This window comes from Aspergillus heteromorphus, assembly GCF_003184545.1.
Source record: "Aspergillus heteromorphus CBS 117.55 chromosome Unknown BO70scaffold_66, whole genome shotgun sequence".
In the NCBI taxonomy this organism is placed as follows: domain Eukaryota; kingdom Fungi; phylum Ascomycota; class Eurotiomycetes; order Eurotiales; family Aspergillaceae; genus Aspergillus; species Aspergillus heteromorphus.
This window is the reverse complement of record NW_020290471.1, coordinates 32485-45958: the sequence shown is the minus strand read 5'-3', so window position 1 is coordinate 45958 and position 13474 is coordinate 32485. Positions and strand designations below refer to the sequence as shown.

Sequence of the window (13474 nt, the reverse complement as noted above, 5' to 3'; positions counted from 1 at the left end):
TTGGTTTATCACCTAGATGGTCGGCACACGCCGCGGTGCCATCTTGACGATCCGAGACCCACAGCCCCTCAGCTACGGGCGGGAACGCACTGAAGTCGGCCAGCCCCGATCGGGTGGTCACGAAGTAATATCACTGCATCTGTACGATCGACTGTGGGCTATTTCCTGTTGATCCCACGAGGAAGTGGAGGAGAACGGGATGGTTGGAGGAGTCGGAGTGGAAGAGGGAGAGGAAGAGGGAGAGAAAGAGGGAGAAGGAGAAGGAGAAGAAGAGGGAGACAAACGGGAGGAACAAGGACAAAAGGGGAAAGAATGGCGGCCTGTGGTGGACTGCCAAACGAGGAAGGATACAACCGAGCACGGCTGGGATAACTTCCAACTCTGAAGCCACCCACTCCAAATTTCATCCATCACGTCCCTTGAAAGAACTCCAGGTCCAGGGTCATTATTATGCGAAGGAGGATATAATTCAGGTTGGTTTTCATTATTTCTCTATCCGAGTACACAGATTGCTTATCTTTGGCCACAGAAAAGGCGCTGGTAGGGCTTGAGAGAGTTTTCTCCATGAGTGTGTTGTATCGTCGGACTCGCCTTGCAAGGCAACGAGGCAAATAAACCAACGGGGTCAGTGCCTCATTTAAATCCTCCGAAGTACTCCGTGTACAGTACTGGATTGACATGCCAAATCAACTTTAACTCCAGGACTGCGTCATGCAGCGTGTCGTTGGTCCGGTTTGTTTACATGGCCAGTCCTCCTCGTATGATGGAAAAGTGCCAAAACCGGCCTGCCTGGATGGGCTTTGCCTATTCGGGACGTCACGGCCGCGCGCTTCCGCATCCTGACAACAACGTCATTACTGCTGCCACTAGATACTCCGTACCACTGCCCACTACCACCACCCCCCCCCGAATCATGCACTCGGGTTCCTCGCCCATCAATGGCATCGACAACTCAATTAGACACGGCTCCGTCTGACGCCAATCGGGATCACTGCCAGCAACCCTCAAATCTCACAAATAGTCGTCAGTTCGCTTCTTCATCTGCTCCTGAGGGAAAATCCCGCACGTCCTGACTACGAGTCAATATCTCCGACGCTACTGCAGATGGATAGCTTGATAGATCTAAGACCTGGAATCACGATGATCTTTGCTAGATGAATGCTGGTCTGTCGGCACGCCAGAGCTGTGGGCTGTCATCCTTCGACCCGTCAGCACTCCTTCTGGTGCCCGAACCGCCAACCAACATCAACAGGGTTGCTGATATGCAGGTGGGGTTTCGGTCGGATAACTCGGTACATAACATCATATCGTGTGATGGAGAGAATCCGTCGGATACGGTCACCTCTGCAATGCCCAGCACTCATGCAGGCCTACCGACGCCAAAGCACCGCTCAAAGCAGCACGTTTCTCACGTACTGTACCTCGCTTTTCAAGGTCTTGCTCTCACCCTCGTGACGGTTACTCTATGGCCTGGGCCCCTGGTTCCTGAAAGCTAAGCTTGCCAAGTCTGCCTGGAGCCGACAGCCGGCGCAAGTATATTTGCGCGATTTGTTCCACCCGGTGGGCTAGCCTAGCACTGGGAATGCGACATCATCATGCATATGGTCATTGGATGATAGGTTCTGCATGCGAGAGGGAAATTTGTTACCCGGTTGTACCGGTCAAGCAGACACCCATTCAGGTCCCCTGTATAAAAGGCAACCCACGTTCCCTTCGTCATGGTCGGAACCGTCCGCAGTCGCTCCTCTCTTGTCATTCAGACGTCCGACGCCGCCAGTTGCCCCTCTCAATAGAAAGTCAATCACCATGCCCTCCTGGCTCGTCAAGCTCGGCGCTCTCACGGTCCTGGCGCAGACCATCTCAGCGGCTGAGCTGCACATCAGGACTACCGACCCGCCCGCCAACAACTACGTGGAGCACTGCACGGTGATCCTCAACGACGAACTCTTCGGATGCAAGGGCAGCTCCAAGCCCTTCCCTAACGAGTGCGGCCAGAACTATGGCGTCGAGACCAAGTCGATCTGCGATACCATGTCCGTGACCATCAACTGGGATACTGCCTTGGTCATGTTCGATGACAACAAGGGAAACACCGCCAACTGCACGCTGAGCTCGGTAGAGACAGAGGGTCACTGTAACACCGACAACTCGACCGCATACCCCGTTGAAGCTAACAACGCGGTTCACCTTTCCGCTGGCACTGCCCTCTGGGGATTGGGGACAATGGCTCTGGGGCTGTTCCTCTAATTGCCGACGCCGTGATTGGATGAGATGAGGAATACTTCCAATGGCTAGGGTCCGGTAAGCACAACCTCTTGCCGCTCCATCCGATCTCCAATTAACAAAAACCTATCAGACTTTGCAAGCGCCATCACCCGAAAACCTTCCTCACTCACCCACCCACCGCCTCCGCAAACACGATGATACCCTCCGCATCTATCATAATCCACATCGCGTCCGAAACCGAGCCCAACCGAATACAGGAGGCACTACACTACGTCTTAATGAACTCTTTTCCTTCTAAGCCTCTACCATTTTGTACATAGAATTTTATTTCCTAGACGTGAATTTACGAACAGAATCATACTTACACCAAACCAAACCCCCATTCCCAATCCCCATCCTACCCAACCGCACCGATCACAGAAAGCGGGGTAAGCACTACTACTACGCGCTCAGATTCTTCCCTCTCGCCTCGCCATCATCCGCGTCTGGCAAACAGTGCCGAAAGCCGATGGGCGACGGGACACGGGGCACGGGGCACGGGGCACCCAGTATCCCTGCTAGTGGGTGTAGGTAGTGTACTTTTGAACATAGCATGATTTCTGTTGTGTGGAGATTTGAGGGACTTTCCGTTGGTATTTAGGGCCAGATCTGCGTGATTTTTTTTTAATTACTTAGTTACTTGCCCTCGTCGCTGACTGACAGGGAGTTCATTCAAATTGTGAGTATGGAGCTATGAAAGTATATAGTACGGAGTGTGTCCCCTGAGTACTCCGTATTCCCTGCTGTTACTTGCTTATATATTCCCGCTTGATTCTGAGAGATAAGGATTGTTGGTGGTTGACTTTTAGGGGGTAGCTGGCTTACTGCAGTAGCTTAAGGGGAGATTATGGGGCTGCTAGGCGGGTTGCAGATTCTGGCGATATCCAGGTCGATGCTGAAGACGCATGGAGAGCTGTGAAGTAAGATATAATTATTATTTTAAAAAAAAAAGAAAGTGAGAGTTCAATGAAGTCTTTCTGAGAAACCTGAGAAAAGTTCTTAGTTATGAGCCTGGTTATACCCTTATATTAATTCTTTATCAATATCTCTGGGATTCTTCTTATTCTTTTGTTTCTCTTACTTTTACTTTACTTTTCACTTAAAAGTTCTATGGTTTCACTTTACTTTTCACTTAAAAGTTCTATGGTTTCCCATACAAATTTCAAGTCAAAGATAAAGTAAAAGTAAGGGGAACAAAAGAATAAGAAGAATCCCAGAGATATTGATAAAGAATTAATATAAGAGTATAACCAGGCTCATAACTAAGAACTTTTTACAGATTTCTCAGAAAGACTTTATTGAACTCTCACTTTCTCATATAAATTGGGTGCGAAAGTGAGGTGAAAGTGAGAGAAAGATGAGAGAAAGATAAAAGAAGTAAAAACAAGAAGAATCAAAGATCAGATGAATAAGAAAGAGGCTAAAAAACTGATTCAACTTGATTAAAACTGATTAAACTGATTGAAAACTCAGGGGTCTTTTCATTTTTATTTATAGCCAATTGGCTATCAAAAACACATGAAAACACATGAAAAACACATGAATTCATATAAAAATCATATGAAAATCATATGAATAGAACAGGGCCGAGAACAATAGAACTAGTGGTTGAATAGGGCCTAGAATAATCAATAAAAGTAAGGCCTCTTGCTCCGCTGCGGGGTGGGCGGAACTCGGAATCAGTCCGCCAACTGGCGAGCCTGAGGCAGCGAACTGGCCAATCTGCCCACATTGTGGATGGGGCATAAGAGATAAGGCAGGCTGGCGGTCACGTGGTACGGCGGTCAGGAACGGCATAAGCGGCAGGCGGTGGAAGAGGGCGGTTGCCCCTTTTGTTGTTTGTTCCTCACAATCCTCCTCCTCCTCTTTCGTCCATTTCTCCAACCGCCGGGGCGCGTCCCCACACGCCAAGAGACCCATCCCATAGTCGTTCAAGTCCCCCAGCTTTCTAGGCGGAATTATTATCCACCAGGTTGCTAGTAGTGGTGAGTTTGGTTCGGGATACGGGAGATGCTGATGATACCTGAGCTGATCCGGTGTTGGTTACGTCCAGGGGAAGTCAGTACTGTCATCCACGCCCCACCAGGAGAGGTCGTCCCAATCAAACAATAACCAACTACAGAACAAAAACCCCCAACATGATCATAAACCCTGCATTATTCTATCCAAAGCGCAGAATATATCTTGAACCATCTATCTCAAAGAAAGACATACTCAATAACATCACTATCACATGGATAATGCATTCAACAAACCACTACCAAAGATTCCATCCCTGATAGCCCCCCGATAACTAACTGTCCTGCAATCTGAATCGAATGTACATGTAGATATATATTTAGCCATAAAAAAAAAAAAAAAAAGGAGAATCCGCCAAGGCCCGCTGCGAGAATATCCAGCCTCCTTCTCTTTCCCATGGTCCATCCAGCATGCAGATGGATGATGTTTATACGAGCTCTAGCCCCCACCGGTCCAGTTTGGATGGGTGGAGTGTGGCATCGCGTCGCGTCGCCTATAGAGAGGCTTACAGCGAAGAGCAGCCAGCGAGACCCATCTGGATACCGAAGTTCGAGAAGTGACCAGCAGTCACACCGACCTGGCCGTTTCCGGCAGAGCATGAGGTGTCGCGCTCACCGCTGCACTTGACGGTGGTGGCGGCGGTACCGGAGCTGTAGTACTCCTGTTTTGGATGTTAGGCCTAGGTGTCTATGGAGGGGAGGGGGGGACTCTTACGGTTCCGTAGTGGACGAAGTCCCAAGGCCACATGACGTACATGTTCTAAAGATAATTGTGTCAGACATGTTCATAGAGTGAAAGGGGGGTTAGGAAGGGAGCTAACCGGGACACCGTCATCGGCGTTGTTGGCCCGGTTCAGGGTGCCATTCTGCTGGGCACCAAAGTTGGCGAAGGCCTCGTTGCCGATGGGGTAGGCGGCGTGGGCGTTGCTGATGATCTGCTTGCCAGGGAAGTTCTGGGCAAGGGCAACATAGGAGATGTAGGTGAGAGAACCACCCAGGGAGTGCCCGGTGGATTCAAGGGTGTAGTCCGGGTACTTTTCCACCAGGGACTTGACCTCGGAGATCACGTCATCGTGGACAGAAGACCAGGGCGAGTAGATACCGTGCATGATCTGAGCACCAGAGGGGAAGTTGACTCCGGACAGGGAGGGAGTCACCAGTGTGGTGTCGACATCGTTGGCAATATCAGTGGCTGGGGAGGGTCAGTATAATGCCAGTCGTCTGCCATGATGATGAATGGTGTAGTGCTTACCGCTCGTGGAGCCCCTCATGGCCACGGTGATTCTCTGCTTCGAGGTGGAGTAACCGATGAAACCCTTTGCATCCGTGAGCCCAGTGACATCTTCAGTGGGGTTTAGCAGAACATACCTGGGTGTCAGTCGAGAGTTCGTTGATCTGCTTGGTGATGGTCACATCGAAAGCTGTACCAATACAGCCGGTATAAGCAGCGGAGGACAGCTGCGCCGTTCTGTGGAACTCATCATAGGCGCCCGAGTCTGCAGACGGGTTAGAAAAGAGCCCTCGGGAAGAGAGAAGAATCAAGGGGACTAACCGGCCGTGGCTCGGGGTTGGAACAATGGGCCTGCCAACGCCAGCGGAGACAGGGCAAGTGCGCCGAAAAGAGTAGACTGTTCAACACGCATGGTGATAGAATTGAAATATGTAAAGAATGGAAAAAAAGAGGAGAATGAGCTGAATAAAGTGAATGAATGGCAACTGCTTGTCTAAGCTTGTCTCTGAAAACAGCGAGAAACTGTGTCTTGCTCGAGGCCTTCTTATAGCATTGTTGCATTTGCGTTCCGTCATGGTTCATAATCGGGAAAATTCTATCCCTCTGAAACAATCTGAGACTTAATTTTAGACCTCGTACCCTGGCCCTGGCAGATGGCCCGAATCACCGAAGTAGCCACCATCCTTGGATGGGTTTAGATTAAGGAAACCATCAGCCCTCGGGTCCTGATCCGGAGTACTAGAAGCAAGCCAGGCGCCGAAGTCCAGAGGAGCCTGGGGGGGCTTGGATCGGGGGTGAGCGAATGGCTGGGGTGGTGGCTATCCGGGGTGGTCGTTAGGGCTTCGCTCCGTTGTTTCAGGGCCGTCAGGGGTGTGGGGACCCGTTCGGACGACCCAATTTTGAGGCTCCGAGCGTTCAGTGGTCAGACCTCAGATCCTGCTCTAGCGTGGCTGCCTAGTGACCAGTGCGACGATCAACGGGAGAATCATCGGTGCTGTTCGACGTGTCGACTGTGTTGGTGGGAAAACCTCGGTAGGGGTTTGACTTCCAACGTTGACTCCCGTCCCCACCCGGCGGTTTTCGATTGATTTTCGACTACCGTTCCACAGCCCCGTTCCAAGTCTTGGGATGTCACAGATCAGAACGCATCGGGTGTGACTCCCACCTTTGTCGCAGAGTGAGTGAGTCCCGCTCAGGTTGAACTTTACTCCCCGGCATGTTGTTATGCCATGACTAGATCAGTCAGACCCTGCTAGGTCTAGGGGTCTAATGCTATTCCGGAGAGCCATTCTGAGCTGAGTGATCGTTGCATTAGTTAGACTGCTCTCATTTTGGGTAAGAATCAGATCACAGCAGATGCGATGTAGCTGAAGGGAATATGCAAGGTATCGCGTAGCTGGAAAAGCACATTTCCGCCCAAGGCCTTCGATACCGCGGCACAATTAATCGACCGTGCTAGCCACGAGGCTGTGGCAGAAACTCCGAGTAGATCTTTTGGAAAGCTTGTCTGTATACTAACTTTCTTGGCTTCCCTGGATCAGAGGTCAGACAGGGGAAATAGTGTACCACAACGTCATTATTCCCGGCTCCGAAACCCCCTAGCCAAGAGCCATCGGTTTCATGAAACGATAACCCAGACCAGGTGACTGTTGTCGATTCCGTATTGCCTCACCCTTATCGACCCTTTCGTCAAAGTCACCATCGGGATTTCTTCTTTATCGTCCCCTCCCCCGTTCCCGTCTGATGCAATCTCCGAGGTCCCCAGATCCCGATGGCTGTCGCCCGTCCCATAACTACCGACGCTCGGGGCAGAGTCCAGTGCTGGTCCAGAGTGGATCTTCCTGGTCTTGCCGCGCCCTTTTCTGAATGAAAGACCCTGACATCAGAGCCTAGACCAGTGCGGTGGCGACATGGATGAGAATGGCCTCACCTAGTTGCCGAGGTACTATGTCGCCATCGAAAGCACTGCCCATTCATTTTGCAATCAAATAGAGACATTAAATTATCACTTGTAAGGCCCGCAAGGTACGCCCTGTAATTTCTTCAGCCTCGAAGGACTTCGTTACTATTTCGGCTCGCACTTGAGTCATGGTGAGCATTATCGCTGTAATCTATCGTATACACAGGAGAAAGGAAGGCTGAGTCGCATTCAATCGCTGGGTATGTAGTGTCCATAACTATGCCGTACTATTCAAAGATTAGCAATATTCCAAATATTAACAGCCGGAGCGAGAGCCTCGGATACGAAATCTTTCGAGTCCCGACTGGCTCAGGCACTGTAAAAGACATCAGATGTGAACAAAAATGCCTCAATCTCTTTCCTGTTGTCAATACCCGCCCCGCTGCATCATGTAACAATTTAATGATGTACATCACTGGGCGCAACTTACATGACAAGGATGTATCATCTAGAGGTTTGATATCGCCCTTCATCAGCGTGATGATCGCCTTCAATTGGGCCCGGTGGGCACATCCATCACACTTGTCCAACGAGAAAGCGCTATGGAGGATAAGATAGAAGACATGCTTTGGAGGTCTGTTGGGACTGTGGAGACCAAAATTTCCCAGCCCAACAGGTGGGGCCTGACAAAGGTGTAACCGAGGTTGTCAACCTCGACCAGTGAATTCTGAGATTGGTGCTTTGATCCGTGTCAATTGCAGGTCATTCCCTTCTCTCTCTCTCTCAGAAATAGCACCTGCCACCCCCCCCCTCCCCCCCCAGGAAACTTACATTTTTCCGACTATCGTGTCTGTTACTCAGACGGCACAATAATTACATGATTTTCTCTTATGGGAACTAGTCCAAGAACCTAGCCATCTGCAAATATTTTCTGCCCCTGCTTCAATGGAGAATCTTCTATTACCGATGATCTCAGACTCTATGTGCTATGCATCAAGTTGCCTGACATGCACGGTGTGCTCGCTCATTGCCGTGGTTTCGCGATGATTCACACAACCTGCAAATACCTGCCCAATTAGTCATGAGGCTATTGTCCAACTGTAAGTTCTCCCCTGTTGATTTTAGCCTTAAACCTATAGGCCCTTACAAACCACATATTCTTGGCTCTTAGATCCTTGTCGTTCTCTTGTTCGATCTCGATGTCATAATTCCGGACAAGCTGTGGGAGAAGCTTGTTGATCTCGAACAGCGAGATATTCTTCCCAATGCACGTTCTTGAACCAACACTAAAGGGCACCAGATATTGCTCCATTACTTTCAGCCTGGCAGCATCAGTTGTCATCCATCTCTCTGGTATAAACTCGTCGGCATCGGGACCCCATATGCTTTGGTCCCGGTGGATTACCCAGCTATTTACCCCGACGTTTGTCTGCAAGTAAGTCTGTCAGCCTATATGGTTCAGAGCAGTTAATAGAGAAAGAGACTCCCTCGGGAAAGAACCTGCCGCAAATCAAAGCCCCTCCTTTGGGCACCACGCGGAAGAGAGGGAACCCTACACCCGGATGCACTCGCATGGATTCCCTGATCACCGCTTGCAAATACGGCAACTTCTGGAGCTCCTGGAAAGAAGCGTTTCCCTCTGAGTTATGGGTATCGATTTCTTCTCGAAGTCTCTGTAGCTTCTCCGGCGAGCGATACAGGTAGAAGACCACCGCGCTCAACCCGATAGCAGCGGTGTCACCTCCAGCCCCAATGTTGGCTGCCGCGTTCGCCGTTATATCATGCTCCGTCATGCCTTTGCTTTTGTCTTCCAGGGCGTCAAGAAATCTCTTAATCATAGGGGTGGGCCTTTCGCCTGAGGGTTCCTTTTCGGTCTTCTGGGAATATTCGGAGATCTTTCTATCGGCGCACTGCGGTATAAACATCCAATCCGATGCTGCCTGGAGGGTGCTGATGAAAATCACCAGAGGCCGCAACCACAGCAGCATACCCGTTAAACTGCTGATGGCAAAGCTACTTTGCAAGTTGGCCATGAGATTGCTGATATCATGTCCCCGATCTAGAAAGCCGAATCGCTCGCCATACTGATCGACTATCAGCTCTTGTTCCCATGCTGGCAGATGTTTTAATCACGGCACGAACCCACAGGAATTGCTTCAGTCCTTGCTTCCAGTGCAACATAACCAAGGCAGCACATGGCTCGTGTTGTTGTCATACCTTACTAGATAAAAAGGTTCCATTGTCTGTTTAACGGGCTTGCTGATATCCCTTTTTGCTTCACTTGATCCAGTCAGATCCTGAATATAAATCGGTTCGTAGACGTCTGTGTGTAGGACATGTTTCAACCGGGACGCATCCTAAACCAGAGACCATAAATATTAAGATGCAATAGGCCTTAAACTGGCCGTTTATGGTAATTGAGATATTCAAGGTGGTCCTATAGGATATTTCCCTAGTATTCGGCGCAAGGCTGAATCTTCCTGCCACGGTGCGCTCCCTTGTATCGAGATGATATGTAATGATGATACACGAATAATGAGCGCAGTATAACCAGGACATGCTACCATTTTTAATATTAACTCATCTTTTAAGCATGTAAGCTCTCTTCATATTCCTGCTGCCTTGTTATCGAGCGAGTAGTGCGGCGACCTAAGTTATCTCGTCAATAAATTCCATCGGGTCGGACAACAAATTGTAATGCTTTTATTGTTCTTCTCCTTTCATAGTAACATTGGCCGAAGTGGCTTGATGGTTCTCGAGGATCCACGCGTATAGCTTCCCCGGGTTCTGTTTGAGGCTGTTCATGTTGAGGAATATGTCGAATGTTAGGTGACGTGGTTGCAAATCTTCTGGGCCCATGACGGAGACACAATTCTTCGTCCCATCCCTGAGAGGAGAATGACGTGCTTTTTTTTTAATATCCTTCGGTACTGATGCGCTTTTATATTCTTTCACATTTGTCATATTCCCTTGAAGGACAAAATCAGTCAATTGTTACATTTTGAACAATCTGTTTCAGTTATCTTCTGTCCGTCGCAGACATTGAGGGTCATTCTAGGGCTGAATTGCTATATACAATCATAGAAAGTCCTACACCGCCAACTGTCTACGCAGTTGCAGTATTTCTCGTCAAATGTGAGGCTTCTCAGTATAGCTAGTTGATTCTCCGTTGGTGGTTCTCGTCTTTCAAGGAAGGCTCGTCGCCATTATTGTCACGGTCACCGCAATCCCCAGCTGCATGTACTATCGCTTGGGTGCTTAGCCTACGAAATTATCAGCCGGAAGTTTGCGCAGAAGTAAGGCCTGAAACTGATCCCCATCACGCCCGTTCCGATGGCCGGAATCAGCGGGAAAAGAATAATTAATTATATTACTCTTATATAACTGAATATTGGGATATATATTAAGTCTGATATCTATATATGTATAATAAATTATCTGCTTAAGTATAATATTATCTTAGGCCTGTTTTAGGCCCAAATTTCAAGAAAATTAACTATTCAGATACTCGCGGATAAAGATCCGCGACAAGTTATACTTCTTAAGTATAATATAGAATTTATCTTATATAATAGACATGGCCACTATTGTTGCTATTAAGATTAAGTTAAAATAAAGAAAAAATACGCGAGTCTGACTAATAAGAAAAGTAACAGGCAGGTGACTGCAGAAGAAGAGAAGAGATTAATAAGAAAAGAGAAAGAAGCAGGGGAAGAGAGGGAGGACCGAGTATTTATATCCCTCCCGCTGAGCCCTTGTACCTGGCGAGTGAATATCGACCGCCAGCAGTGATATACTCCCGACGGAGGGTTTCGCTGGATTCATACTCTTTTTTAATCTTGTTCACTCGACAGATTATTTAACTTGAAACGAGGCAAAAACCTCTATCCCCTTTCCGGCTTGCTCCATGATTCTTTATATTCACTTTCGACTTCTTTTTGTCGCGTTGTAAACAACGGGGCGATGTAAATACTTGAATTTCTATTTCCGATCTTTCATGTTTCTTGATAAGAGACTAATGAGCAGCGTCAATGTGCTTCTTCGTCCATTTTCTAACCTGATACCGCGCTATTGCGCCCCAATATATCCCTATTTTGTATGATAACAGGCGAAGTGTTCATCAACTTCCTCATGTGACCCCATTGGTTCCATAAGAAAGATGATCCGAACCTTCAACTACTTCAGCGCTCATCAGAGTAAGCGAAACAAAATTTCCGCTTGAGCAATTGCGCATCCTGAAATTAGTCACCGACTAAACGTCCTCTCTCGCCGTTACACCTCCCAGTACTACCCTCGCACCAGCTGAATGGGCAATGGGTTTGCTGTATGCTAGCACCCATTACCCATTTACAATCTCCTGCTTGAGAAAGATTGTCTCGTTGTATGTTGACAAATAGCCGGACGTCATTTGTCCGAGCCGCATATACCGGGTCATCTGTTGTCTCTGATTCCTCATTTATAATGTCCTCGAGGTGCGGCCTCAAAAGCAGCGGGTTATGAGTGATCAAGTTTCTGCGCAAAATCGCATGTTATGTTAACCTGTAGACAGCAGACTTCTCATCGCCTGCTGGCATATGTTCAATATCGACGGGTCTCCTTGGACGGGAAGGATATGGCGTTCGGAGGTTCTATATGCCGAGTCTTCATCGCCATGTTGTTTCTTTATGTGGGTCAAAAAAAAACGTTTGAGCTCTCATAATTGACCAACTTTGGATTTCTTATCTGCGCTTCGAGGATATCGCCGATAATCTTAGTTCACCACTCAAACACAGCAATCTGGGGCGGCGGCGGCGGCAGTGGCGGTGGCGGCGACAGCGGCGGCGGAGGCGGTCGCGGGGGCGGGCCGGCCCTGCTTCATATTAGTCGCGAGACACATGACAAACCTCTCTAAGAAATCACTTACCGCGGGCACACGCGGAGAGGAGGGAAGAGAGGAGAGGGAGGAGGAGGGCGACAGCCCCGCGACGAACGCGGCAACTTCCTCGCGAGAGGGGAGGGCGGGGGGCGCACGGCGCGACGAAGGAGACACTAAGACAGTCAGTCGCGGATATATTGGTTTTTTCTGGTCACTGAAAACTTCGACGTACCAGATAATGGTCAACGATAAATTCCCCTCGGCAAGATACATGATCGGACTCGTAGTTCTCTGCAAACGCATCCCCGATGGGAGAGCTGTGTGCAGATTTTGGATTAATATCTTTGGAGTTGCCAATGGTGCATCCACAGCTATAACCGAAGACTTCAAAAGTCGGCCTTCGTAGTGGTCGATGAATTTGGCATAAAATCACCCTCGTCCAATCAAACACGAAGACAGACAAACGTCGCCCAGTCGAGAATTGTTTCTCAATGGGGGTACTTTCTCCAAGGTTAACGGTCCGTTATAGTACCGGCTGGTATCTTGAGTAGTATCAAACTTCAACACGGCCAAAGCATATCGTGCTGGTTCGGGGTACGCAAATCCCGGAACTTGTTGTTCGCGTGGAGTCCTAGCATGGAGAGATAGAGGACAAGGTCCTTGTGAAGTAAATCATGTCTGATTTCAGTGTTCCCTTCCATAGTCCCAACGCAACGAGCGTGAGTTCTCAGGATTGCGTTGGATTGACGAACAGTACAGCAGCCAGACGGAGCATACGACTGTATGTTCGAATTTCGAATTGTGTCGATAATAATAGTCTATCAGAAACTCCCTGATAATCGAAGTGATTGTTTTAGACTAATAGTATTCAAAATAAAGTGCCATGACGCTGTCTGTAGCATGCAGAATGCGGATCTGGAGTTGGGGTGGAAAGAGAAGAGGAAAGATGAAAGAGATGAAGGAGGGATGGGAAGATTAAATAGGGACTCTATCGACTAATACAGGCATTCAATGGAGATGTCCATCACTCAATTTCTGCGTGAACACTCAGTATGAAAGTTTCTTTCATCATCGGTTGTGGCAATGGTCAGGGGCCATTAACTATCATGGGCGAGGAGGTAGTGAAGGGCCAACTTTTAGGGGTTTGTAGTAGCGAATTGATTGCCAGATATTGTATCGTATTAGATTACGTTGGTGGTCCTGAT

General features: G+C 48.7%; 4 protein-coding genes across 4 annotated transcripts; 1 reads left to right on the top strand and 3 right to left on the bottom strand.

The window, feature by feature from the left end:
- Positions 1 to 1806: 1806 nt before the first annotated feature.
- BO70DRAFT_303072 (uncharacterized protein) lies at positions 1807 to 2247 on the top strand (the record flags this gene model as incomplete). The annotated part of the gene is made up of 1 exon (XM_025539776.1): positions 1807 to 2247. The coding sequence occupies one exon, from the start codon at positions 1807 to 1809 to the stop codon at positions 2245 to 2247; it is 441 nt and encodes a 146-aa protein (XP_025394235.1).
- Positions 2248 to 4635: 2388 nt separating this feature from the next.
- BO70DRAFT_367039 (putative alkaline lipase) lies at positions 4636 to 5985 on the bottom strand. Its single transcript, XM_025544486.1, has 6 exons — positions 5836 to 5985; positions 5652 to 5779; positions 5536 to 5599; positions 5105 to 5475; positions 4999 to 5043; positions 4636 to 4945 (listed from the first exon to the last, which is right to left on the bottom strand). The coding sequence occupies exons 1-6, from the start codon at positions 5924 to 5926 to the stop codon at positions 4790 to 4792; spliced, it is 855 nt and encodes a 284-aa protein (XP_025394234.1). The 5' UTR covers positions 5927 to 5985; the 3' UTR covers positions 4636 to 4789.
- Positions 5986 to 8501: 2516 nt separating this feature from the next.
- Positions 8502 to 9498, bottom strand: BO70DRAFT_303089 (cytochrome P450; the record flags this gene model as incomplete). The annotated part of the gene is made up of 2 exons (XM_025539777.1): positions 8502 to 8843; positions 8899 to 9498. Coding segments are annotated over 2 exons (942 nt in total), but the record flags the coding sequence as incomplete, so codon positions are not given.
- A 2512-nt stretch (positions 9499 to 12010) lies between these two features.
- BO70DRAFT_421998 (uncharacterized protein) lies at positions 12011 to 12542 on the bottom strand (the record flags this gene model as incomplete). Its single annotated transcript, XM_025547543.1, has 2 exons — positions 12011 to 12263; positions 12318 to 12542. The coding sequence occupies 2 exons, from the start codon at positions 12540 to 12542 to the stop codon at positions 12177 to 12179; spliced, it is 312 nt and encodes a 103-aa protein (XP_025394232.1). The 3' UTR covers positions 12011 to 12176.
- Between the last annotated feature and the right edge of the window lie 932 nt (positions 12543 to 13474).